This window comes from Rhinoderma darwinii, chromosome 3, assembly GCF_050947455.1.
Source record: "Rhinoderma darwinii isolate aRhiDar2 chromosome 3, aRhiDar2.hap1, whole genome shotgun sequence".
Classification (NCBI taxonomy): Eukaryota; Metazoa; Chordata; class Amphibia; order Anura; family Rhinodermatidae; genus Rhinoderma; species Rhinoderma darwinii.
Genome location: NC_134689.1, coordinates 81295062 through 81322713, shown reverse-complemented (window position 1 = coordinate 81322713; position 27652 = coordinate 81295062). Strand labels below are relative to the sequence as shown.

The following is a 27652-nucleotide window of genomic DNA, read 5'->3' as shown; positions in this document are numbered from 1 at the left end:
TCTACTGTAGTTCGAGTGCTAGAAGCGGCTCTGCTCCGGGACTCCAGCTCTGGGAAAGACCCTGACATCACTGTGGTAGCATCTGCGGAGGGCACTGTGGCCTTATCTAGGGGTTTGTTGCATTATCTACAGAGGGCACTGTGGCAGCATCTACAGAGGGCACTCTGGCAACATCTACAGAGGGCACTGTGGCAGCATCTACATTGGACTCTGTGGCAGCATCTACAGAGGGCACTGCGGCAGCATCTACAGAGGGCACTGCGGCAGCATCCACAGAGGGCACTGCGGTAGCATTCACAGAGGGCACTGCGGCAGCATCCACCGAGGACACTGTGGCACTATGTAAAAAACGGCTGCCCAATCTTGACATGTGTGTCTGCCAAACGCTGCTAACTGAGCCTCCGGACTGCATTTAGCGACACTTAAACTGGATAGCTGGATTGTTGAAATAAGCACGTGGAGAAATATCTCAAATTTTAAACCTAGCGTTGTTATTATTATAGTAATGTAGCATTGTAGTAATGTAGTATTATTATTATAGTAATATAGTGTTATTGTAGTTCAAATAACTAATTGATTAATAATAATTTTGTATTGTATCAAATTTGAAAGTAATGCGGCCCGTCAACTTCCCATTTTTTCTATATGCGACCCACTTACCCGGCCGAGTTTGAGACCCCTGCTGTAGATGATGCCAGACACTGCTCCATGTAGATGATGCCATGCACTACTCCCTGTAAATATTTCCATGCTCTGCTCCCTGTAGATATTGCCACACACTGCTCCCTGTAGATATTGCAACACACTGCTCCCTGTAGATATTGCCGCACACTGCTCCCTGTGGATGATGCCACACACTGCTCCCTGTAGATATTGCCACACACTGCTCCCTGTAGATATTGCCACATAATGCTCCCTGTAGATATTGCCACATACTGCTCCCTGTAGCTGATGCTACACACTGCTTCCTGTAGATGATGCCATGCACTTCTCCCGGTAAATATTGCCATGCACTGCTCCCTGTAAATATTGCCATGCACTATTCCCTGTAGATATTGCCACACACTGCTCCCTGTAGATATTGCAACACACTGCTCCCTGCAGTTGATGCCACAGTGCCCCCTGTAGATAGTGTCACATGGCCCCCCTATAGGTAGTGTCACAATGCCCTCTGTAGATAATACCACAATGCCCTCTGTAGATAGTGCCACCCCCTGTAGATGATGCCACACAGACCCCTGCAGATGATGCCACACAGACCCCCTGCAGATGATGCCACACAGACCCCCTGTAGATGATGCCACACAGACCCCCTGTAGATAATGCCACACAAACCCCTATAGATGTCACACAGACCCCCTGTAGATGATGCCACACAGACCCCCTGTAAATGATGCCACACACCCCTGTAGATGATGCCACACACCCCTGTAAATGATGCCACACACCCGCTGTAGATGATGCCACACACCCGCTGTAGATTATTCCAAACACCCCATGTAGATGATGCCACACACACCCTCTGTAGATAATGCCACAGTGACTCCCTATAGATGAAACCACACCCAGCCCCCCTGTAGATAGTGCCACACCCAGCCCCCCGGTAGATAGTACCACACACAGGCCCCCTGTAGATAGTGCCACATACTCCCCCTGTAGATAGTGCCACATAATCCCCCTGTAGATAGTGCAACATACTCCCCCTGTAGATAGTGCCACATACTCCCCCTGTAGATAGTGCCACATACAACCCCTGTAGAGAGTACCATATAGTCCCCCTGTAGATAGTGCCACATACTTGCCCTTTAGATAGTGACACATACTCCCCCTGTAGATAGCCCCCCCCCCCTCCCTGTAGATAGAGCCATTGTGGCTCTCTCTACAAGCAGAATCCCGGCTAGGCTTCGGCAATGCTCTTGCTGGGGATTCTGCTACAGGTGGTGCCCCTGATGTCACTGCCGTTATAAGGACAGTGAAGTCATGGGCTCATTCTATGAACGGAATCCCCGGCCAGGCATCGGCAACGCTTTGGCCGGGGATTCCGGCGCACTCAGAGGAGCACCTGTCTTCATTGTCCAATATGGCAGTGATCTCGTCAGTGACTCCCTCTATGAGCGGAATCCCCGGCCAGGCGTCGGCAATGCTCTGGCCGGTGATTCCTCTGCAGGAGGTGCCCCTGACGTCACTGCCCTTTTTTGGACAGTGAAGTCATGGGCTACTCCTGAAGCGCCGGAATCCCTGGCCAAAGCATTGCTGAAGCCCAGCTGGGAATTCCGCTCATAGAGAGGGCCCTGACTTCACTGAGGACAGTGACGTCAGGGGCACCTCCTGCAGCAGAATCCCTGGCCAGGCTGTCGGCAACGCTTTGGCTGGGGATTTCACTCCAGGAGGTGTGAATGGCATAGCAGGAAGCGGATAGATTCCTGCTCTGCCATAGTATTCAATTGTATTTGCGTCCTGAGGATGCAGATACAATTGAATGTAGCTGTTGCCGGGACAGTAATTTCCCGAGACTGTCTCTGTAAATTTGAGACAGTCCTGGCAAATTCGGGACAGTTAGCAAGTATGTTTTTGTTGCATGTTAGTCTGTATTAGGTTTAGGCAATAAAAACATCTCCAGATATGAAAAATTAAGAACATTTCACTTTCAGGCACAATACATGGTGTACATAGTACATAATACAACAGCAGCAGCTGTTATATATCTTGATAAATAAAGTGACTCTTTCAATGATCTGCTAAATTACCCTCGAAACATTTGCTGTGTTAAACAAATATAAAGCGCTGCTAGAGGTTTCTGCTTGTAGTATTTTATCAAATAAAAAAATGGCAGCAAAGTAAGCCTCTTTGTAAAACTAATATATATTTGTCTAATTGGGACCTAAAAACAACAATCAAAAATATAGAAACTGGACAAAAAAAAAGAGAAAAGCATTTATTTTGAAAACATCCTACTGAAATATGGCAAAATAAACACATATATTACAGCCAAGAGTTGAGTCCTATATTGTATACATAAGTGGAATGTAGATTTACAGATTTTTTTATTGTAATAAATATTTAGAAATCGTGTGCTACCACATGGTTATACTCAGAATGACAGCCTTTTTAACAAGACACCGAGTGCAACAACTCTGTCCAACACGATTGCCATCAATATTACGCATGAGTCATAGCCTGGGGTGGAGGAATGTTAGCACACCCTTACATCATTATAAGTCCTTATTTACACTAACGTGTTTCACGTCCGTGATGCGCGCTTGAAAATCACGCGCGTCGCACAGACCTATGTAACTCAATGGGGCCGTTCAGACAGTCCGTGATTTTCACGCAGCGTGTGTCCGCTGCATAAAACTCACGAAATGTCCTATACTTGAGCGTGTTTTGCGCATCACGCACCCATTGAAGTCAATGGGTGCGTGAAAATCGCGCACGGCACATGGAAGCACTTTCGTGTGTTGCATGTGATTCGTGCAACAGTAGATCAAGAAATGAAGGGAAAAATAAAACCACTTCCTTGATTTCTTTTTCTAAACATCAAAACAGTGTGTCATAAGGATGGCATATGCGTGAAAATCACACAGCCACGCAGCAAAAACGTATGACACACGGAACTGCAACGCGCAAAAAATGCAGCGCTTTTTGCGCGCGCAAAACGCACACGTTTGTGTGAATTTCGCCTTAGGAGTAATTAATAAGCTCATTCTTTCCTTGTAAAAAAAAAGTAATCTTAGAAAAGAATGTTTAATGTACTAAGATAATAAATATGCATAATTCCTGGAAATAATGGTAAATTGCTATTAAAGAGGATCTGAATGTTCATACAAATATGTGTGATATGATAACAGTTCTAAATGTGCACTATATAGTACATCAAGAGGTGGTTTTGGGGACCCTGCGGTGGAGAGGGGAGCAGGGATCTTATAGCCATTCACATAGTTTTTATGGATATACATATGGACATATGTCAGATGACATTTAGGCCCAGTTCACAGAATTTTATGGCGCTAATTTTGACGCGGAAATTGCGTTGGAATCAGCGCCAAAAAACATCCAAAACCGCTTTCCATTGATTTCAATGGGAGGCGAAGACGTTTTCTTTTTTTTTCACAGACGCCTTTTAGCAGCTTGCGGGGAAAAAAAGCGGCATGTCCTTTCTTGCCGCAGTTCTGCCTTTTACCTCCCATTGAAAGAAATGGGAGGCAGAAAAAGAGTTTTTTGCTGCGTTTTTGCCCGCGGTGCAATCGCAGGTCAAAATCTGCCTCAAAATTGTCTGCACAATACTCCGTGTGAACAGGGCCTTAGTATATAGCTTATTTGTATAAAAGTTAAAACCTGTTTTCACTTTTTTAAAGGCTTTAGGAGAAGTAGAAGGTTTTCTGTCCTACTATACTTCAAAGTTAGTCTATGAGCCTTATTTACCGCCCCTAGAAAACAACTTTTTTGTAGACATTACTATGTTGTTAGAATAGATGATTTGGACTAATCCTGGCCAGCAATAGATAGATAAATGTTTTTGAAGAAGAATTGCCTTCAAGTTGGTATGGAAGGTGTAAATGTGTCTCTAGACCTACTGAGATGTTTTTTAAAAAGCTTTTTAAGCCATTGCTTGGACTATATGTTCTTAGGATCCATAAAACGTCTTTAAGGAGTCTTTTCTTAATCTTATGCAGTGAGAGCTTTAAAACTGTATGTGTTCATGGAGTCTATTGTGAAATTCAATTAGAATCAATTAAATGTTATTATTTACATCTTAGAGTGTTTATTTCAGACCTGCAAAAACCATGCAGATTGATTAGCCATGTAGATTAGGTACGTGTGGTTTCCAAAATGCAAACCATAAAATTATCTGTACTGTGCCCTCCTGTTGCTCCAAATAAAAGTGATCATAACCTAAGGCGAATCCTATCTTAGTAAGAAAATGAGCAAAGACCAAAGTTATTTGTAGCAAATAAAAAGTCATAGAAAAAGTAAAGATCAAAGTGTAGAATGGTGGGGATTTTAAGCAACGTAGTTAATGTAGCAGTCACTTACTCTTAAAGGGGTTTTCCCATCTTGGACAAGTCTGATAGATGCGGGTCCCATCTCTATATCGCGAATAAAGGTGTCTCCGGACCCCGTTATGCCGGTGCCGTGGCCGCTGGCTGCAGAATCCAGACAGGGAATAGTGGAGAGGGGGTTGTGTTGGCGTGCCGCTCTCTCCGTTCTGGTCAATGTGAGTTACGGAAACAGTCGAGCAGCGCTTGCCCGGCTGCTTTCGTAACTACCATTAAACAGAATGGTTGTTCCGGAAACCGCCGAGCATTGCTTGCTCAACTGTGCCATAAATGTCTAAAATGGGAAAACCCCCTTAATTCTAATATAATGGTTTGGCCAAGAACTACCTTCCCAACTACCCACTTCCTGGAGACCGTATTAGTCTATTGAATTTTCTCGTGTCCAGTTGCCATAAAGCACAGAACAAACAAAGGGTTTTTCCCATCATTGACATTTATGGTATATAAACAGGATATGCTATAAATGTCTGATAGATGTGGGTCCTACCTCTGGGACCCGCACATATCTCTAGAACAGGCGCCCCCTGACCCTTGTCCTAACTTTTTGCTGACCTACGTCCTACCTTCTTTTGATTTTGCTGTTTCTTAACTCAGGAGCTATGGAAACCGCATAGCTGAGCGAGCTGGGCTGTTTCTATACTCCCGACCACCTCGTTAGTCAGTGGCTAGTGAGCTGCGAGAGCAAGAGAACGTAGGATGGGGTTGAGGTGCCCCCGTTCTAGAGATATGTGTCCCAGAGTTGGGACTTGCATCTATCGGATCCTGTGGACATGCCATAAATGTCCAAGATAGGAAAACCCCTTAGTGACCAGCCCATTTTAGGCCTTAATGACCAAGCTATTTTATTCGTTTTTCTGTAGTCGCATTCAAAGAGCTATAACTTTTTTATTTTTTCGTCTACGTAGCTGTATGAGGACTTGTTTTTTTGCGGGATTAGTTGTACTTTTTAATAGCACCATTTCAGGGTACATAGAATTTTTTTATTAAGGTTTATTAACTTTTTGGGGGGATTATTAAAAAAAACTGAAATTCCACCATTGTTCTATGCGTTTTTAAATTGACACCGTTCACTGTGCGGCGTAAATAACATGTTACCTTTATCCTATGGGTCGGTATGATTACTTCGTATACCAGAGCATTATTGCCTGTCAGTGTAAATCTGACAGGCAATCTATTAGGACGTGCCTCTGGCGCGTCCTAACAGGCATATGTCCAGGGCAGACCTGGGGGCTTTTATCAAGCCCCCGGCTGCCATGACAACCCATCGGAGACCCGCGATTGCATTTGTGGGCCGCCGATGGGTGACAGAGGGAGCTCACTCCCTCGGTAAACAAGTTAAATGCCGCTGTCACTATTGACGGCAGCATTTAACGGGTTAAACGGCCGCGATCTAAGTAAACTTCGATCGCGGGCGTTGGAGCAGGAGCTCAGCTGTCATGAGACAGCTGAGCCCCGGCTCCAGCCTGCACGGGAGACCCATGCAGGACTTAGACTAGACTCACGTGAAAAGGTGTTAGCCTAGCCTAAGGCCCCTTAGTGACCAACGTGAAAAGGCGTATTGGTGGTCACTAAGGGGTTAAGTCTCTTCTACCGACTCAGAAACCCTGGTGATCAGCTGTTATCAGCAGCAGTTATTCATACCTTTCCCCTGTATCTTCTCTAATAGGGCATATGGAAAGGGGTTATCTTTATGAGACTACCCCTTTAAATGTAATAAAGTTATATCAAACTGAGTGGTACTCATAGAGGAAGATGTCAAAAAAATGCTGTGGGGGGGTATTTGTGTGTACATGTGTTATATAATATATTACTATATGGATGTATATATCTTTATATTCATATATACATATTATATTTTTAATAATGCCACATAGGTTAGAATGCTAACCTAGATCCACGTATGCAGCCTCTTGACCTATATAAATGGATCAGCGCACACCAGACAACATTTCAGACTGTTTGCTCATCATTGGCTTTTTTAACCCCATAATATGCTCCACGTTTTGATGTTAGTTTACATTCTGCGTCGCCCTTTCGGTGCTGTAATAAAACCTTGTTTCCCTTTATCAGCGAGGCGACTTTTATCTCATTTTCCTTTGGAAATAAAGCATTATGTTGTACATGAGCTATCGCAGAAACAGCATGTGCTGGAGATTGTCATTCATGCAGCTTTACAGCATCTGTTCAATACATAGCCTGGGTACCGTTGCCAAAAATCAAACAGTATTAGATTTTATATTACACAAATTAAATATATTTCTAAAGAGGTCACAGTGCATTGAGATGAATCAATACATAGCCTATCTGAAACCACAAGTGTATTGCTTGATTAACTTATATTGCAAATACTGCGTGCACAGGCAAGCATTAATATTTGCTCTCTCTTTCTATGTATTTTCAGCTGCATGTCCAGTTTTGTGCAGCGGCAATGGTCAGTACTCCAAGGGCACCTGCATCTGCTATAGCGGCTGGAAAGGAGCAGAGTGTGATGTACCCAGCAGTCAGTGCATAGACCCCACCTGCAACACCCATGGCTCCTGCATAGAGGGAAACTGTGTATGCTCCGCAGGATTCAAAGGGGACAATTGTGAAGAAGGTACATCATATATTCAAGATATGTGAGCAGCTGCTTAGTCATCTTTGTGCCGATATGACCAGCAACTGGTCAACTAATATAGGCGAACACTCTATGTTATTGATTTTTTTTTCGTAGTATAACAATGTAAAGAATGGACAAGTATTCATTGTATTTTATGTGAGACATATGGTAGATGGTAAAATAACCTTATGTTTAGTAGAGCATTTAAATACATTATATATCAATGAGAGTATGAGTACAAGGCATTAAGGCATCAGCCATTTAAATGCACTAAGAACCTTCTGCCAAAAATACTCCAAATGATTATAGTATAGGATGATGAATGACTTCTTATGAAGTGTCCTGTATTAAGTGAAAGCCTGGATCCGAGCCACAAATCCCTAGCCACAACATTGACTGGAGAAGCCACACTGTTTCCAATATCACCATGAGTCCTGCGCATATAATGGGGTCTTTGAATAAAAGGTTAAATCAATGTTCACTCCGCCATGCACATCTACTTTTGACAACCATTTTAATGTTTGACTAAACACAATTTTACACATTACTATAATATTATGCAGTTGATAATATCGATTGCTCCTCAAAAGCTAATGACGCCGTGTCATTCACGTGCCCTTATCAAAGTACAGAATGCAACTGAGAACTCTGAGTCAGCTGTATTTTTTATTCAACTTAAGCTTTTTAGTTGGGATATTCATCATACTATGTCGTCCAAACAATTCACCTGAAATGAAAGTGGCATGGAAATCAATATGATCCATATATTCTGCCGCATAAACACTGTTGCTCTATTAACAAATTTGCAATGGAAAATGAAATGGAACATTTGTCAGATTTTGTACTCTGTTGCGGGAGAGACCGAACTGAAATTGACAAATTAGGTTAACTTAGTACTGTTGTATTTGCCAGCCTTGTGGTCGAGTCATTTTTCAATGACATTTAACTTCATAAATGTAATTCACGGTTCAGTGGGATCGTACAGTGTGTACTGCTCACACAGCTACTCTATATACCTATGTTGTGTTTTCCCGTAGCCATTGGGTGGAAATTGAGCATAAAAGAGTCCGGAAACCCTTTAAGTAGCTGTTAATAGCTGCACATTATCCCTTGCTGAAGGCCATGAAGTTCTTACAGTCATAATTCTGATTTTCACTTAATTCTTCCACTACCATTTAAACATATGAATTTTATCGTTCTTCGTTGTAGTGACAGTGACATAAAATTTGAAGAGCCTCCTGTGACCATTCTGTTTTACCATGATTTTTAATAGTTGAAGGTATAAAATTTACATTCTGTCATAAAAAAAAAGCAAAACTGTGCTTGTGAAGATAGCAGGCAAGTATGTCAGTGACCGGAATTAAGAATGGGCCATGTTGGTGCAAAAACAAAAAATACCTTGCAATTCAGGAAATACCATAAAGCCACAACACACACATAAGCCCATTCATACTTTAGGAGGAAGAGATGTATCATGTACATATGAGATATATTCTTCTAGGATTAAATTGAATTGCACCATGTTAATGTAGGAAACATTGGAAACACTAACGAAACGGTCAAAAATAAACAGTCCTGGAAACCTAAGGCCCAGTTCACACTGAGTTTTTTTTTTGATGCGGAAACCGCACCAGAAAACGCGCCAAAAAACATCTGAAAATTCCTCCCATTGATTTCAATGGGAGGCGGAGGCGTATTTTTCCCGCGACCGTAAAAAAATGCTCGCGGGAAAAAGAAGCGACATGTCCTGTCTTTGGGCGTTTACGTCTCTGACCTCCCATTGATATCAATGGGAGGCAGAGAAAGTGTATTTTGAAGCGTTTTTGCCTGTGGCTCTCAATGGGCGCGAGCGAAAAACGCGGCAAACGGTGTGCAGGCAGATCAAAATCTGCCTCAAAATTCCGAACGGAATTTCGAGGCAGAATGTTCTGTCTGCAAAAAAACTCAGTGTGAACAGGGCCTAAAGCATAAATATTGGCTATTTTTGTACACTTTTGTACTTTACTGCTTTCCAAATTCTTCTTGTTGCCCATGGAAACAGACAGCGTTTTAGCACCACTTTATTGCATACAAAGACTATCTTTAGACATGAATGTAAGAAAATACAATAGAATTCAAAGTCTGCACAAGATAAACAAAACAAAGTATCCATCTTTTTATGTAAAGATAATTTTGGCTACAGATCTATTATGTCCATTTGTTTTTTTGCATTGTTAATGTAATCCATTCTCTGCTATTTTAGTGGATTGTATTGACCCAACATGCACCAACCATGGAGTGTGTGTGAATAAAGAATGCCTCTGCAGTCCCGGCTGGGGTGGCCAGAACTGTGAATTACCCAGGACTCAATGTCCAGATCAGTGCAGTGGACATGGGACTTACCTCACTGACACAGGTCTGTGTAGCTGTGATCCTAACTGGATGGGCCCTGATTGCTCTGTTGGTAAGAAAAATATTTCACACTTGATTTCACTTTTTGTAACAACCATCAGGTGTTAGGTCACCTTACCGGTTTGACTTTGGGCCACTACTGAGGGTATTGTCTAAGTGATCCTTAGGTTTTAACCTTTAACCCTTGTACAGGGGGACTAGACTTCAGGAGACCTGCAGGAGACCACCAGGTCGCTATCTCTAGGATTGGTCCCGGTGTAGGTGACAACTGACCTGACAGACCAGAGACACTGGTGCGAGGCACCAACAGATCAGGCAAAAGTGGGTACAGGCTGAGGTAAGGGCTGGCAGAGTTTGTGCAGAATAATAAAACGGGCGGACAGTCAGGGCTGGTAGCACAGGTTCGGTGGTCAGGAACAGGCTAAGGTCAGATACAGGTAAGCGGCAGAGTGAAATCAGTAGACAGGAACGAGGTCAGGTAACACGCTGAGATCAATACACAGTAATAAAACAGGAACTAGTTACCATACAGCAAGACACTAGACAGGCTAGGAACCTCATTGCTCAGGCAGGGTGTATCCAGTGAAGCAGACTATCCAGGCTGGGGATGGATTTGAGTGCATGCGCTGGCCCTTTAAGATGCAGGAAGTGAGCGTGTGCACTGCGGGCAGACCCAGCAACATCAGAAGCAGAAGGAAGTGCACATTCACGGCAGTGTGGAGATTCAGGAACCGTACAGCGTGTAGCTAAGGTAACCTGGCAGCTGTGCCTGCTGGGAGAGGTAGTATGCCGGCGAGAGCATATACACTTATTACACCAAGGAACCGCTCAAGTAAAGAAATAAATCATTAACTTGAAATTGTTTAAAAGTGATCATGTAGTGAGAATAAACTCATCTTTCTTTCACTTCTGATAAATCTTGGCCTCAATATTGTTACCATTTATCAAAAATGTCTACTAGTAAAACTAACCTTCTTTAGAGCGTTTTTCATTTTTCCAGAGAAGTTTGAGAAATGAAAGCTGAGTTCTGATAGCATGTCGGGGCAGTCATATCATGCAGTTTAATAGTATAAATAAAAACGGTTTCATAGCTTCCTGTAGGCTGAAGATTGATAAAGTAGGCCTGCAGAAATCCTTACTAAGTAGGTCTCCTACAGATCCATGGATATCGTTGTAATGCACTTGTAGAACTTCTCCATAAAGGATGCAGATTCTGCAGGATTGCGCGAACATTTATTCAGAATTTTAACACTAGACATTCCTTTATTTCATTTACACTGGACACCTTACAAAATTCCCTGTATTAATATATATGTAAAACAATTCAAGTCACTTGATGTATATATCGATGTGACTGCCTGATGACACACTGGTACAATCCCAAATTAAAGTTCTTCAACATTTCCCTTGCCTTTAAATAGTAATGTGAACATTATTCTGAGAATAACTGAAAGCATATCAAATGTGTAGTATAATGGTCTATGAATGATGCATAAGACAAAGCTCAATCATCATTTTACAGCAGAGGAGAGGTGAACCAGTGATCGAGAAAACAGGCAATGAGCACTAAATTGTATTTTTAACACCACAATCAGCGACCAATGAGGTCTTTTTGTTGTTTATTTGGACTTGCAATCATTTTCTATGCTCGTTTCCGGCAGCCTGACAAAAAGATAATAAGCTTAAAATTGACATTTGGGTTCCAGTACGAATAACTCGGTATAAAATGTTTCTAACATGACTGCTACTTTAAAGAGTTTATTGACAGAATAAAAAACATGTAATCAAATTTGCTAATAGAAGATGAAAACTGAATGACAAGTTCTATATATATATATATCGTATATATGTTCTGTCTGGCAGTGTAATACTAGCTGTAGATTTTAACAAAGTGTTTTGATATTTTTGTATTTTTTTCCCCCAAATCTGTTCACTCATGTGATCACTGTTCACAACTATTCATTTTATTTCAGTGAGAGAACAGTGTATGATTTTTTTTGCCCTATAGTTAACTTATATTATTGCATTCATTACATGTACTGTATTGATGATTTCATTATGCCCATTTACAACTGGACGTATTCCTATTTGTTTGTTTTCTTGTTTTTGCAGAGGTATGCTCTGTGGACTGCGGCACTCATGGTGTTTGTGTTGGTGGAGCATGTCGTTGTGAAGAAGGGTGGACTGGAGTAGCATGTGACCAACGTGTTTGCCACCCTCGCTGCACTGAACATGGATCTTGCAAAGATGGAAAATGTGAATGCAGAGAGGGCTGGAATGGGGAGCACTGCACCATGGGTAGGCAAACGACGGGCATCGAAAGAGGCACATATTGCTTTATTCTCATACAACATATCGCTGTTGTGTTTTGTTCCGTCAAGGGAGCCGTTATTTTTGAACTGCAGAATACAAATTGAGAACAAGTGAATAAATGGCTAGTGTAATTTAGAGTCATGCTATTATTACTGATTGGCATCTATTTTGTGTTACGATAATCATGCCAACTGTAGCATTTTTAAATTTCTTACCACAAAAATGGCCCACATGTAAAAACTGTATTATAACACAGTTATTAGGATTTGTATTACAGCAGTTGCGGCAAACCTTAATGGGGCATTGCTTTTGACAATGATCATATATTGTAATCCAGAAGACTTTTTGGCATGTGAGTTGGAATGGATAAAAAAGTGTTTGACCACTGATCTTAAGCAAAATTAAGATATTGAATTTGAACACTAATAGCAACATGTAATGAAATAAACACAGAACTTTGGCATTTTAATACCTAAAAAAAAATGGAACTCTTATGTAGGCGCACTACTGTAAAAAAAATATAAAATGTTACAAAATAAAGTTAAGCAAAATAGAAATAAGATAGATTTGAATTGAAAAACAACATACTTTGGACAACCCCTGTCCATTCGGTTGTCCTAGAGGGATTTTCCCCATTTATGGTAGTGTTTAGTAGGCCAAGATTTTTTTATGTGGGGCAAGTGAAAATATTCAGTCATCAGAGAATTGTTTAGATATAGCATAGTGTCTGTATGTCGATCGAAGAAAAACATAGCAATAACGGATACATACTAGAATTTTGTATGAACATGGCCAAATTTTTTTCTTTTTGGCCCGTTTTATATTGTGAAAACTGCAAAATATTTTATTAGCTTGTACGTCAGTGCACATTGACAATGTTCCTGTACATATGTTATGATAGAAATACTTGTATGTGGTGTTAGAAGAGTTGTATAAACATTGTAATACCAGTTTCAACTCAGCATTGTTCAAAACTCAGAAGAAAATAGCTGAGACCTGGAATTACTAAAAAGTTAGATTGTATCATGAGGTATTAGCTGCCGCGGAGTGGCCTATGGCTGAGCACAACTTGCTAAGGATGTGTCTGAATGTGTTCAGTATCAAGGACCTCTTTGTTGTATGATTAATTGGTAGGCTATGTGCTTACAGTGCCAGGAAAATAAATTATAGAAACAAGTAGCAAATACCGTAGGACGCGTCTTTACAGATTAATTTAAATTTCCCTTTTCTGTCCCTATGCATTGCATGGAAATATAGATTTTGTTTGCTTGAACAACCAAATGTGACTAAAAAGGTCAAATACTGTCCCCAGTGCATTAGAACCAGATTGTTTCTCCTGGCAGATAAGGTTTTTCCGATTATTATAGTCTCTCTCAACAGAATTGCTCACTCCAGCAACAGCGGGGTTACAGGCTTAATTTAAAAAATCTTGGTACTTTGAGTAAGAATATAATCAGTTCCAGGACATATCCTAAGGTATCTTTTCATAATTCAAATTTTATCAACAATCTTAATTGAAGCCATATATATACACGAAGACATGATTAATAACTTTGCCCTACAAGTAACTTTCTGTGCTCATTTACAATCACACACCCAGAATCCTTTGCACTTGCTTAGCACTGTATGAGTGCCTTCTAGAACAGAATGTACTGGCCATATGAGAAACCCCTAGAGACTAGTATTTCTCCTTTCTCCAAAGGTAAAATTAAACACTTTTATTAAAGAAGCAAAACATTTTCTTTTTTAAATCACTTGAATTTACTTTATGGCATAACTATAGGGGTGCAGCTGCTGCAGTCTCATTTGGGCCCTTCTCCCTGAGGGGCCCAATAGCCCCTCTGCCACTTTAGAGGACAGCAATACTATAAATAGGACATGATGGTTGAGGGGCCTCGTTACAGATTTTTCATTGGGGCCCAGGAGCATTAAAGGGAACCTGTCAGAAGCATTGAGGCTTCAAAACAGCTGATAGCTCTGTCACCACATTATAAGTGCCCTATCTCCTACATGAGGAGATGGGCGCTATAATATAGGTGACAGTAATGCTTTTTATTTTAAAAAACGATCTGTTTTCACCACTTTATTAGCGATTTTAGATTTATGCTAATGAGTTGCTTAATGCCGAAGTGGGCGTGTTTTTACTTTAGACGAAGTGGGCGTTGTACAGAGGAGTGTATGATGCTGACCAATCGGCGTCATGCACTCCTCTCCATTCATTTAGGCAGCGCATAGGGATCCTTTTAGATCGCTATGTGCTGTCTTATACTAACACATTAACAATACTGAAGTGTTTAGACAGTGAATAGACATTCCACGGGATGTCTATTCACAAACTCTGCACTTCGTTACTCTGTCTGTGGTAGTTACAGCAGAGGAAGCGTAATCTCGTTGTAACCTGTCATCTACAGCGTAATCTCGCAAGATTACGAGTCCTCTTCTGTAACTACCACAGAAACAGTAACGAAGTGCAGAGATTATGAATAGACATCCCTTGGAATGTCTATTCACTGTCTAAACACTTCAGTATCGTTAATGTGTTAGTATAAGACAGCACATAGCGATCTAAAAGGATCCCTATGCGCTGACTAAATGAATGGAGAGGAGTGCATGATGCTGATTGGTCAGCGTCATACACTCCTCTGTACAACGCCCACTTGGTCTAAAGTAAAAACACGCCCACTTGGGCATTAAGCAACTCATTAGCATAAATCTAAAATCGCTAATAAAGTGGTGAAAACAGATCGTTTTTTTAAATAAAAAGCATTACTGTCACCAATATTATAGCGCCCATCACCTTATGTAGGAGATAGGGCACTTATAATTTGGTGACAGAGCCTCTTAAATAGGTGAGGGGGAGGGCATTCTAATGATGCCTGTTGGTTTAGTCATGCGAGTTGCATGACCAAGAAATCAACTTTAATTTCCTTAGTGCTGCAGTCGCAAGTACCATCTCTGCTTTGAGTGACGGCTCTAGCTTCCAATCAGGAGACCTCTAGGGCCGTCACTCAGAGGAGAGGGGCTAATATCAAGGGGCCTCCTCACAAGCACTTGTGAACACTATGCCGAGAGAATTAAACGTCGATTTCTCGTTCATGCAACTTGCATCACCGAGACAACAGCTATTGTTAAAATGCCTTCTCCCTCCCCCATATAACGATGTCATGAGTTTTGAGGACTCATAACTGCTGATAGAGTCCCTTTGATTTAGACATTCACATCCACTTTATACATGAAGCAGCCGTGCAATCCTCCAGTGCTGCGGGCCGAGCTAAATGCAGTTCACAATGTTAGCCAGTAGCTAGTGGGCAATACTTTCCAAAACCCGTCTAAAATTGCATTTAAAAGCACATTGCCTGAAGACAGACAACCCTTTATAGAGCCTGTGTACATTCCCCATTGTATAATCCAGACCATTTTGCCAGTTACCCATTTAACCAAATAAATACAGCAGCAAATAGTTAATCTCAGATACAGGTTAAATATGTCTCCCACAAAATTTCCCACAAAATATGTCTCCCCTGAATTTCTTTACATAAAATAGCAGTAGATTTGAATGAGCAATATTCTTTATGCAATATAAATTGTAGACAGTCAATGAATTGTAAAATCCAATGAGCAACTAGTTCATCTGTGAGCTCCAGTTTGTTTCCTGATCAATACCGTGAAGTAGCTCAATGTATATAAATTGTGGATAGTGGAAATGGAATAAGACATAAGGGTGTAGCTTATGTGGTGGCGCATTAGCAGTGGCACCTGGGCCCTGGTGACTGAGTGGACCAAAAGGCCCCCTATATTACATAAGAAGACACCCATATTATAAATGACACATGGTAGGTGTGGGCCTTGTTATAGATTTTGGATTGGGGTCCAGGAGCTTCATGTAACATCTCTGACTGTGCCACATGTCAAATTTTGGCCTTGTCTCCACAACCAAATGTGTTTTTTTCTTTTAGAGTTCTCAGTGCTTAACCTACCACGGTATAGTAGAAACAAAATGAATAATGTAGCTATGTTCTGTTTTATTTTTAATAATAAAAGGAGTCATTACGCAAAACCAAACAATTGGAAATGGTATTATATGAAGGGGGATTCTGGATAATTGGTTGGTATTTGTAAAGTTCTAAATTTACCTTAACATTGAGAAATTTTCTCCTGACAAATTCTAATTATCATTTTATACATCTCCTCTGATAACTTTAGGCTTTGTAATGTGAATAATGAAAAATGATCAAAGAAAAGCTCATCAGAATATTCTGCATTCTTTTGATCTAACAAGATACTGGGTTAATGGTGGGATTTGCAAGTTGATACATTAAAGTCATGAAAAAAATATCATAAGATTGTTAATGTATGCGTTGCACCACTTACAGTAACTATCAAAGTCTTCTAGCAGTATCGCAACGGTTGACTGTTGTCATATTCAGATATGCTAAAGACATTATTGATAGGTAAGAAAACATGTATCCGTCTCACAGTGACATCACTCCAGCATTTTATGGTCTGTCATCAGGATCTTTGTAAATTGATAGGCTGTATTGTTTTGAATATTTGTCCAGCCCACAAAATGGCCGCCTGTATTCTTTGAGAATGCATGTGTTCTGTAGGCTATTCCTGAAGGACGTTCTATAACAAAAATTTAGAGGCATACCAAAACACCTTTCTAGACTAGAGACAGCACTTTGTTCTCAACACTAAGCTTGGTGCGGGACATTTTATTACAAATAGGTGTCGAAGCTTATAACATAGATGCTTGTACGTTTAATGCTAGTACTATATCCCCTTAATGGTCCCATTAATTGCATATGAATTTGTAATTTACTTTCTCTTTTTCCGTTAAAGTTCTTTTTACTAAATCCGCCATGTGTGAAGACATATTATCCAACTGAATTGCCCCCTAACTTAGTCTAATAAACTTAAGATTGTTTTTATTGCTCCCCTTTGCAATCTGTTTGTTCTACAGAGCATGGACCACATTTTACAACTGGGATTATAGTGAATCCTGTTGCGCTGTCTCATTGGTTACTAGAAAGCATTCTCTGAATCCCAGATGTTTGATTGAGAGACTAAGCCTGCCTTTCTCAAGCATTGTTTGTTTAATGGCCAGTCTACCCCCTCCTGAACATACCGCTCCTCTCTCCTTTATTATGGTGTGCATATTAAAAGACTTTGGGTTTACCCAGTTTTGTAAATAGGGAGCTATAATTTTGAAAAACTGCCAATCAATGTCATGGATTATTGCCTTTGTGCTAATCCTTCTGTATAGTCAGAATTATACCAGCTAAGGCAGCGAAGCTCAATCAACTGACAATAGCAAGGAGACTTGTCTTTTATATTGTGTTGAATTAAAACACTTTGTGGTAGTAGACAAATGACTTCATTGTTGCTGCAGGAGCAATGTGCGAATACCAAAGTATATAAATATGTATGGACCAAAAATAATAGGAACGTCGAAAGTGAAAGAAATCTATGTGGTGACACCTGGATATAGATAATGGGTTAAATATTCATATATTTCCCCAAAGTTCAAGCCTGTGCTCATTTTAGTTACCCATCATTCTATAAAAGAGATATAACTAGGGGATAGTTGATAGACTTAGAAGCGTTTACCACATTCAAAGATTTATCGGTAGTATAATAGTTAACATATACAATAAATATTTCTATTAGTTTGTGATTATTATCTAATACAAGTAATACAGCTAAGACTCATGAATATAAAAATGTCACATAGAAAGAGCTATATGTTACTTAAATTTCTGAACTAAGAATATTTTCACAGGTATTTTGTTCAGTAGTTTACCCAGGCCCATAATACAGATTTGTACAACCTTACGTTTGCCTGACTTTAGTTAAGGATTCCAATTCCTCATTAAACTAATTCAATACAAAGTCGCAACATGCTAGCAAAACCCTTGACAGGCTGCAAATCACATTACAACCACTGGGTGGCCACACACAGACACATGTAGCATAGACCTCTCATGACAGAGTGTCATGAAAGCATGCTGGTTGTATTTTCAAAGCTAGTCTTTTCAGAATATGTTGGGATAAAAGAAAAGGTAAGGAAGGACACATCTGTATTTATATGTAATAGTGCAGAGCGTAAATAATACTCTTTTGTAAAATATGACTACTCCACAGTGTAGATTATGACTGGACACATAAGGGCCATGTCAAAATTGCTGGACAAGAGCAATTTTAGGGAGCTGCATAAAGCACCAGACCAGTAGAAGTTCTCCGTAAGCAGGGGCGGACATACCGCATGTGCAGCCGGTGCAGCTGCACAAGGGCCCCGCGTGGGAAGGGGGCCCGTTCAGTGGCGTAACTACCACAGTAGCAGCCGTAGCAGCTGCTACGGGGCCCGCGGCATGGGGGGGCCCGTGTCGCCCTGACAGGCACATTACATTTTATGTACCAGGCCTGGCGGCACGGGCCCCCTCATGCCTAGTAGCATCACAACACTAGGCATGAGGGGAGGGAGGGGGCGGGGGCCCGGTGATAGCCGCCACACTGCACTACCAATCGGGAGGGAGGGGGCGGGTGCCCGGGCCCGGTGATAGCCGCTACACTGCACTGCCAATCTGGCACAGATGAATAGGACAGGACGGCGATGCTGGTGGTAGGAGGAGCGCTCAGGCAGGGGAGAGGACAGGGGGCGGTGCGACGTAAGACTTCGGGCGGCTGGACAGTACAGTCAGGACTGCCGGAGAACTCATAGGATGAGCGGAGGACAGACACAGGACGAGTGGAGGACGTGCAGACTGCAGAGGACAGGTAGATGAAGTTAAAAAGTTCATGTCAGAAGGGAGAAGTTTTTATGTAGAAAAATCTGCCTCATAATTCCTTCCGGAATTTTGAGGCATATTTTGACCTGCCGGTAGAACACTTCCCGCGTTTTTCATTGCGTTTTTTTGTGGCGTTTTTCGGCCATCGGGCCGTGGGCAGGGAAACGCAGCAAAAAACGCATTTTCTGCCTGCCATTGTTGTCAATGGGAAGTCAGAGACAGAAACGCCCGAAGAAAGGGCATTGCGCTTCTTTTTCCCGCATGCGGTTTTTACTGCTCGCAGGAAAAATTTCATGGATTTCAATGGGAGGCACTTTCTGACGTTTTTCGCGAAAAAAACCTCAGTGTGAACTCCCCCTAACACAGGGGCGTAACTACTGCTATAGCAGCCGTAGCGGCTGCTACGGGGCCGCGGCATGAGGGGGCCCGCGTCACCTGCCGGCACGGGCCCCCACCTTGGCCGGAATCTCCGCTAGCTGCCGCTATGGCTGCTACAGCGCGATGCCACGGAACACTACGGCAGAGCAGGGAGTATCTCCCCGCTCTGCCATTAAACATAAGACATGTATCCCCTATCCACAGGATAGGGGATACGTGTGTGATCGCTGGCATTGATAGGGAGAACGGGGGACCGAAAGTCCCCTGAAGTTCTCCATCACAAACCTCGGACTTCCGGGGTCTGTGTCGGCAGCTCCGTAGAAATGAATGGAGCGCCGGTCACACTTGAGCTGCGCAGACACCGGAAGTCAGAGGTGAGTGATGGAGAACTTCGGGGGACTTTCGGTCCCCCGCTCTCCCTATCAATGCCAGCGATCACACATGTATCCCCTATCCTGTGGATAGGGGATACATGTCTTTTGTCTTTTCACACTGTAGGTCGCATTTTTTTGAGTGATTGGGGGTGTATGGCGTTCCCTACAGGGGGGGGCTGTATAGCGTTCCCTACAGGGGGGGCTGTAAGGCGTTCCCTACAGGGGGGGCTGTATAGCGTTCCCTACAGGGGGGGCTGTATAGCGTTCCCTACAGGGGGGTCTGTATGGCGTTCCCTAAAGGGGGGTCTGTATGGCGTTCCCTACAGGGGGGGGCTGTATGACTTTCCCTACAGACCCCCCCTGTAGGGAACGCCATACAGAACCCCTGTAGATAACGCCATACAGACCCCACTGTAGATAACGCCATAAAGTCCCCCCTGTAGATAACACCATACAGCCCCCTGTAGATAACGCCATACAGCCCCCCTGTAGATAACGCCATACAGCCCCCTCTGTAGATAGCGCCATACAGTCCCCCCTGTAGATAGCGCCATACAGTCCCCCCTGTAGATAGCGCCATACAGTCCCCCCTGTAGATAGCGCCATACAGTCCCCCCTGTAGATAGCGCCATACAGTCCCCCCTGTAGATAGCGCCATACAGTCCCCCCTGTAGATAGCGCCATACAGTCCCCCCTGTAGATAGCGCCATACAGACCCCCCTGTAGATAGCGCCATACAGACCCCTCTGTAGATAGCGCCATACAGTCCCCCCTGTAGATAACGCCATACAGCCCCCTCTGTTGATAGCGCCATACAGTCCCCCCTGTAGATAACGCCATACAGCCCCCTCTGTAGATATCTTGAGATTCAGTCCTGCTTGATAGGTAACAGTGCAGTAAGCTAAGCATGATAAGATTATCTAAATTATTGCATCTCAGTTGCATGAGTGCTTTGTGTTATATTCAATGATTCAATTTAACCTAAGTCTCTAAATGTGGGCAAAGAAAATAAAAAAACTATACTCACCTCCTCCCTCGCCTCCGTTCACCCGCCGCAGCCCCCATCCTCCTGTCTCGGTCTGTGTTACAAGTGTACAAGGCTGCACTGGTGACGCGCTGCCGATGGCACGTGACCGCTGCTGCCAATAACTCCTCATTGGTGTGCTGCTGAGGACAGTAGTTCCACAGCAAATCGCTGTTGAGGGCATTGATTGGCTGCAGCGGTCATGTGCCATCGACCGCGCGTCACCACAGCAGCTTTGTAAACACAGAAAGGGATAGGGGCTGCGGAGGGGGAACGGAGGCGCCGGAGGAGGTGAGTATAGGTTTTTCATTTTCTTTGCCCACATTTAGGGACTTAGTTTAGATAAGAATTTAACCCGGAAAAAAATGTGTTACTTGTGTTCTAAACTGGTAATAAAATGTACAATATAAATCTTCCTTCATAATTTTTATTAGTAAGGTTTATTTTTATATGCATATATATGTTTAGGTAACTTTGTCGGTATTGGGGGGGGGGCGGGGGGGCCCTGGCACATTATCTGCACAGGGGCCTTTTGCAGTCTGTGTCCGCCACTGTCCGTAAGTAAACCCTGTGCTTGACATGAATATTTTAAGCGGATGCCAGTGTGGCAACATTGATGTTAAGTGGTCGTTTAGTCTGGTAATATTTAGGAGCAGATGACTTACACATCCACTTGTCAATTTTCACTATTAGAAGCCCTCGTGCTGTAGGATTTGGGAAGAGAATTCTCCCCCAAAATGATCCCTTGCCATACTGCAGACGTGTTTTCTGCACTTCAACACAAAGCCACTCCACAATTTGTACTTAGAAATGTCACGGCAGGTCAAGTAGGAAGCAGAAAATAAACTGCAATGAAAACACGTTTGTCTTGTCCCCTTAACTCCCAGGAGGCCTATACACTAAACCCAAAAGTGTCTTCTTAACTTGCTTTATTAGGCAGGAACAGAATAGATGATGGCAAGACGCTACAGGAACAGTCTTTACCAAGCTACTTTCTGCTATTCCCTGAAGAAATGAAAACAAGGGCCTTAATCTGTGATGATGTTTCCTTGACTTCAGATGACTTGCAATCATCTGTAATATTTTATTTAAACTGTGTGGTCTGAATACATGCACCGGCTTTGTGCTGCAGGGTTGGATTTCTCCTAATTTGCTGGGGTAAAAACCATGATAAAAAAAAAAGTCAATGCAACACTTGAGTTTATAAAAAGTGCATGTACTAAAAAATATATAATTCACAATACTGCTTTATTAAGAATTTTTATAAAAAGTGAAATCGAAATTTGATAAAATGTGGTGGGACATTAAAATGATTAAAGGCGTAAACCAATTGCCAATACAGATAAAATATTTGGTGCTCTGCCTTGTGGCCCAGTTTTGGGTACCCCCCCCCCCCCACCTTACAGTTAACTATATTCAGCAATTATTAATCATTTACACGTCTTTCATTGCTAGATTAGTTATAACCCACAATGCCATTCATCAGTAAATAAACAGCTATCTCTTTTTTTAAATGCTGACATAGTATCTGCCATTACTACCTCTTGGGGCAGAGCATTCCAGAGTTTGACTACTCTTACTGTAAAGAACCCTTTCCTATATTGATGTCTGAAACGCCTTTCTTCCACACGCAATTAATGTTCCCTGGTCCTTTGTAAAATCCTTGGAAAGAACAAATTATTTGCTAGTTCTTTGCATTGACCAAACATAAACATGTTAAAACAGAATCCAATATTCAAGATGTGGTCTCACATGGGATTTATAGAGTGTTCATATTACTTTTCAATCAACTGTTTTTATCTCTCTTTTTATACACCCTAAAATCTTATTTGCAGCTGCTGCTTGACATTGAGTACTGCTGCTTAGCTTATTTGTAACCAGAATGCCTAGGTCCTGTTATTCACTGGTTTATTCCATTTAATGTTTATGCATTAATACTATTACCGCGGCCTAGGTGCATCACTTTACATTTATCAACATGAAAATTTATCTGCCATGTTTTTGCCTAAGCTGCCAGCTTATCTTTTTGTAATATTTTACAATCAAGCTGAGTTTCAAGTATCTTACAAAGTTTAGTATTATCATCAAAAACTGACAGCTTACTATAAATCCCATCCACAAGGTCATTAATAAAGAGATTAAAAAGAGTTGGGCCTAACACCGATCCTTGTGGTACCCCGCTGTTGACTTCAGCCCATTTTGAGTAAATGCCATTTACAACGACTCTTTGTTTTCTGTCCCTTAACCAATTCTTTACCCACTTGCATACACGTTCCCCCAGTCCCTGCGTCTGTAGCTTCAGAACAAGACTGTTGTGTGGTACAGTATCGAATGCTTTTGCAAAATCCAGATATGTCACATTAGTCGCATGACCAACATCTAGATTTGCACTTCTCATAGAAACTGAGCATATTAGTTAGGCACGACCTGTTTTTCAGGAATCCATGCTGGTTATCAGTTAATAGATTATTCACCACTATATACTTTTGCAGTTCATCTCTTAACGGCATTTTACACCTGCCGATATTCGGCTGGTGCAGCGAGCGCCGATCAATGACACATCGTTGATCGGCGCTCGTTTGCTCCTGTCACACGGAGCTATGGATGGGGATGAGCTGTCATTACTCTGATCGCTCGTCCCCATACATTATTATCATGTCGGCAGTGCATCTCCCTGTTTACACAGGGAGATGTGCTGCCGACCACAATAATATTTCACTTTTTAAAAACCATACGACCAGCAGATGATCGAGCGTTTGCTTGTTCATCTACTGATCGCTGCCTTGGTTACACAGGGCAATTATCGGCAACGAGCGTTCTATGAATCGCCCAGTGTAAAAGGGCCTTTAGAATACCTTCAAATATTTTACATACCACAGATGTCAAACTTACTGAATGGTAGTTACTCAGTTCCACCTTTTTACTCTTCTTAAATATTGGCACAACATCAGCCATCCTCCAATCCTGTGGCACTGATCCTGTCACAAAAGAGTATGGAGATGAAATACAATGATCTGCCAATTACCAAGCTTCTGTACCAACTTACATTCATTGTTGCTATAATCAGTTGTTTCAGCGTGGTTGCGTAGTAGCATTTCAGACTTGCCGAGTTTTCCACTCTGCTGTAGTGATTCCGAGCAACCAGTTGGATGCTGATGAGACGCTGGTAGTGTATCTGGCGTGGGAAATCCTATGGAGTAGTGAGATTTTGAGGTTTTTAAATGTTCAAGTCCACAATTTATACCTGGAGTTCAGTCTAGTCTAGAGTTTTGATGTAAGTTAGGATAGGACAGGAGGTGGTTCTCAACATAATGTCCAAGCATTGCAATCATAACCTAAGTAGCTTACATGTATGCAAAATTGAGATTTTGCACCATAGAGGTACTGGGAACCACTAGGGCTAGTATTTATTAATTTACTGGGACAATGTATAAGACACCTCCCTTGTTCCATAATTTTAGGAACGAGTAAACTGCAGCGCCAGGCATTGAAAAAAATTCAGAATAGGTTGGCGAAGGAAGGAGTTAACTAATGGTTGCTGCTGTACAAATCACATCAGGGATCAGACCATTATGAGAAGGAAATGTCAATTCTGTGCTTTTGGCTACAATATTTTCTCTTAGCACTGGGAATGAATTCAAAACTGCTGCGTTACTGTTGTTCGAAGCTTTTATCCTCCTAAGCAACTAAATATTTTAAGGCAGAAAGAAAAGTGTGAATGCTGTTGGTTTCTCAAAGCCGCTGTCATCTATTAACCCCATTCAGCGCCAGATGGCCTGGCTCTTCTACAAGTGAATGGGGTTAAGTTAGAAGTCCATTATAACGCAACAGCAGAAATTCCTATTTGTAAAAACAAGTGCACAAATACAATTAGACCACAATTCAAAAAACATAGATGCATGAATCAATTTAAAAAGCCTAGAAATGCTGAAATGTATTAAAACCTCAAGAAAAGTGCTAGTTGTTTTTTTAAACTGGCATCACTTTTTCAGAAAGCATTGCCACAGAAGCTTTCCTGCATCTTACAGCTTCTAGAAATCTCAGTATACATAAATACAACTCTATATATTTGGTAAGTATCCAAACATAAACCCCCACGGCTTTATAACATTGTTGGTTTCTGTCCCTTCAGAATTACTTCCCCCCCCCCCCTTTAGTGCTAGTGAAAGTGAGTGAAGTAATGTCGAGGATATAGCTGAATCTGATGATATACTAATGCTGGAATAAAAAGACATCCATCCATACTGTCACTATTGATGAGCAATGTTGTGGATACTTTAAAAAATATGGTGGTTGCAATGGACTTCTTAGGTTCTGTTCACATCTGCATCATGGTTTCCATTTATAACAGAAACCACAACGCAGTGCCGGATCCATCGTATAATACAGCACTGTTCTTTCATCTATAGCTGATTATATCTGAGATGAGGACTCTGAACGAAGTCGCAGATTAAGACTTTTCCATTATTTTACAACGACATCTTATTGAAAGTTAATAGTAATTTTGATCAACCCTCTTAAAAATTTCATAATGCAAATCTGAAATTAAGATCTGTAGATGTGATTGACTTCTCGCATACCCCGTTCTTTAACCCCTTCCCGACATTTGCTGTATGTATACGTCATGGAAAGCTAGTGCTTCCCACATTTTGCCAAATCTATATGAAAAATGCATGGCACCGGCAGTCGGTGTCATCATCGCCGGATGTCAGCGGTGTATTACAGTATTACTGTAATAACGGGTCCGAAATTAGCTCAGATCTCCTCAGGTCTACTGGGTATGACTTCTCGCATACCCCGTTCTTTAACCCTTTCCCGACATTTGCTGTATGTATACGTCATGGAAAGCTAGTGATTCCCGCATTTTGCCGTATCTATATGAAAAATGCATGGCAACGGCAGTCGGTGTCATCATCGCCGGATGTCAGCGGTGTATTACAGTATTACTGTAATAACGGGTCCGAAATGAGCTCAGATCTCCTCCATTAACTCCTTAAATGCAGCGGTCAAAAGTGATCGCTGCATTTAAGTTGTTTGCAGCTTATCGGAACCCCAATAATGAAATTGCAAGGGTTCTGGTGGATGCAATGGCAATGGTAGATTTATATGTCACCCCAGTGCTGGATTCTTAGCTACACTTCTCATTACTGCTATATAATGTCCTCCATGCTGCTGCTTCTAAATATATTTGTGATATATAGAGATAGGAGAGCATGATTATCCTCTACTCGGTGTGCAGTGTATAGAAGACATGATGGCAGTTAGGCTCCACCCAGTAGCTCAGAGGCAATTGAGAATTAGAGATAGAGCCTGCAGAGGAGAAAACTGCTAAAAAAAATAATGCAGAATACAAGTCATAATATCCAGAAATAGTGTTATTCCTCATGTACACACGTATGACAGCTTATTTTGAAAAGACACCTGAAAGTTAGGTACACTTTAAAGGGGTTTGCTCATTAGGGACATTTATGGCATATCCTCAGGATATGCCATAAATATCACATAGATGCGGGTCCCACCTCTGAGACCCGCACCTATCTCTAGAACGGAGTCCCTAAACCCTATTCTACCTTTGTCGGCTCCCTCTGCCTCACGGCCACTTCCTGATTTAGACAGTCGGGAGTTACGAAAACAGCTCACTGAGCTATTCTGTTTCCGTAACTCCCATAGAAGTGAATGGCAGTTACGGAAACAGTGTAGCTCAGCGAGCTACGCTGTTTTATTCACTCCTGACCATATAATCAGGAAGTGGCCGGGGGGCAGCGGCAGCCGAGAAAGGTCAAACAAGGTTTAGGAGGCCCCATTCTAGAGATAGGTGCGGGTCCCAGAGATCCCGCATCTTTCTGTCATTTATGGCCTTTCCTGTCCCTGATAGGAAAGCCCCTTTAACTTTTGCCACCAGTTTGTACCTCTTTGTAATCTGTGTACTCATTTTTTAACCCCTTTAGGACACAGCCGGTTTTGGCCTTGTGGACACAGATGATTTTTTCAAATCCGACCTGTGCCGCTTTATGTGGTAATAACTTTGGAATGCTTTATCCTATCCAAGCGATTCTGAGATTGTTTTCTCATGACATATTGTACTTTATGTTAGTGAAAAAATTTGGTTGATAAATTCAATATTTATTTGTTATAAACGTCAAATTTTAGCGAAAATTTGCAAAAATTGTCATTTTTAAAATTGATCTACTTGTAAAACAGTAATACCACACAAAATAGTTACTAGTTAACATTTGCCATATATCTACTTTATGTTTGCATCATTTTTTTCACGTCCCTTTATTTTTCTAGGACGTTACAAGGCTTAGAACTTTAGCAGCAATTTCCCATATTTTCAAGAAAGTGTCAAAAGGCAATTTTTTCAGGGACCAGTTCAGTTCTGAAGTGTCTTTGAGGGCCTTATATATTAGAAAGTGCCCATAAATCACCCCATTTTGAAAACTGCACCCCTCAAAGTTGTCAAAACAGCATTCAGAAAGTATTTTAACCCTTTAGCCATTTCACAGGAATTAAGGCAAAGTAGAGGGGAAATTTACAAATTATTCTTTTTTTTTTGCTGAAATTCATTTGTAATACATTTTTTTCTGTAACACAGAAGGTTTTACCAGAGAAACGCAACTCAATATTTACTGCCCAGATTCTGCAGTATTTAGAAATATCCAACATGTGGCCCTAGTGTGGTAATGGACTGAAGCACCAGCCTAGGAAGCAAAGGAGCACCTAGTGGC

General features: G+C 41.8%; 1 protein-coding gene across 11 annotated transcripts in view; it reads left to right on the top strand.

The window, feature by feature from the left end:
• The window catches only part of TENM2 (teneurin transmembrane protein 2), a 2339501-nt gene that overhangs the window by 2140807 nt on the left and 171042 nt on the right, over positions 1–27652 (top strand). For all 11 annotated transcript variants that reach the window (XM_075856427.1, XM_075856426.1, XM_075856423.1 and 8 more), the window contains 3 exons: positions 7459–7653; positions 9899–10099; positions 12160–12345. In XM_075856427.1, the coding sequence (XP_075712542.1) occupies positions 7459–7653; positions 9899–10099; positions 12160–12345 (582 nt within the window). The remainder of the gene's footprint in view (positions 1–7458; positions 7654–9898; positions 10100–12159; positions 12346–27652) is intronic.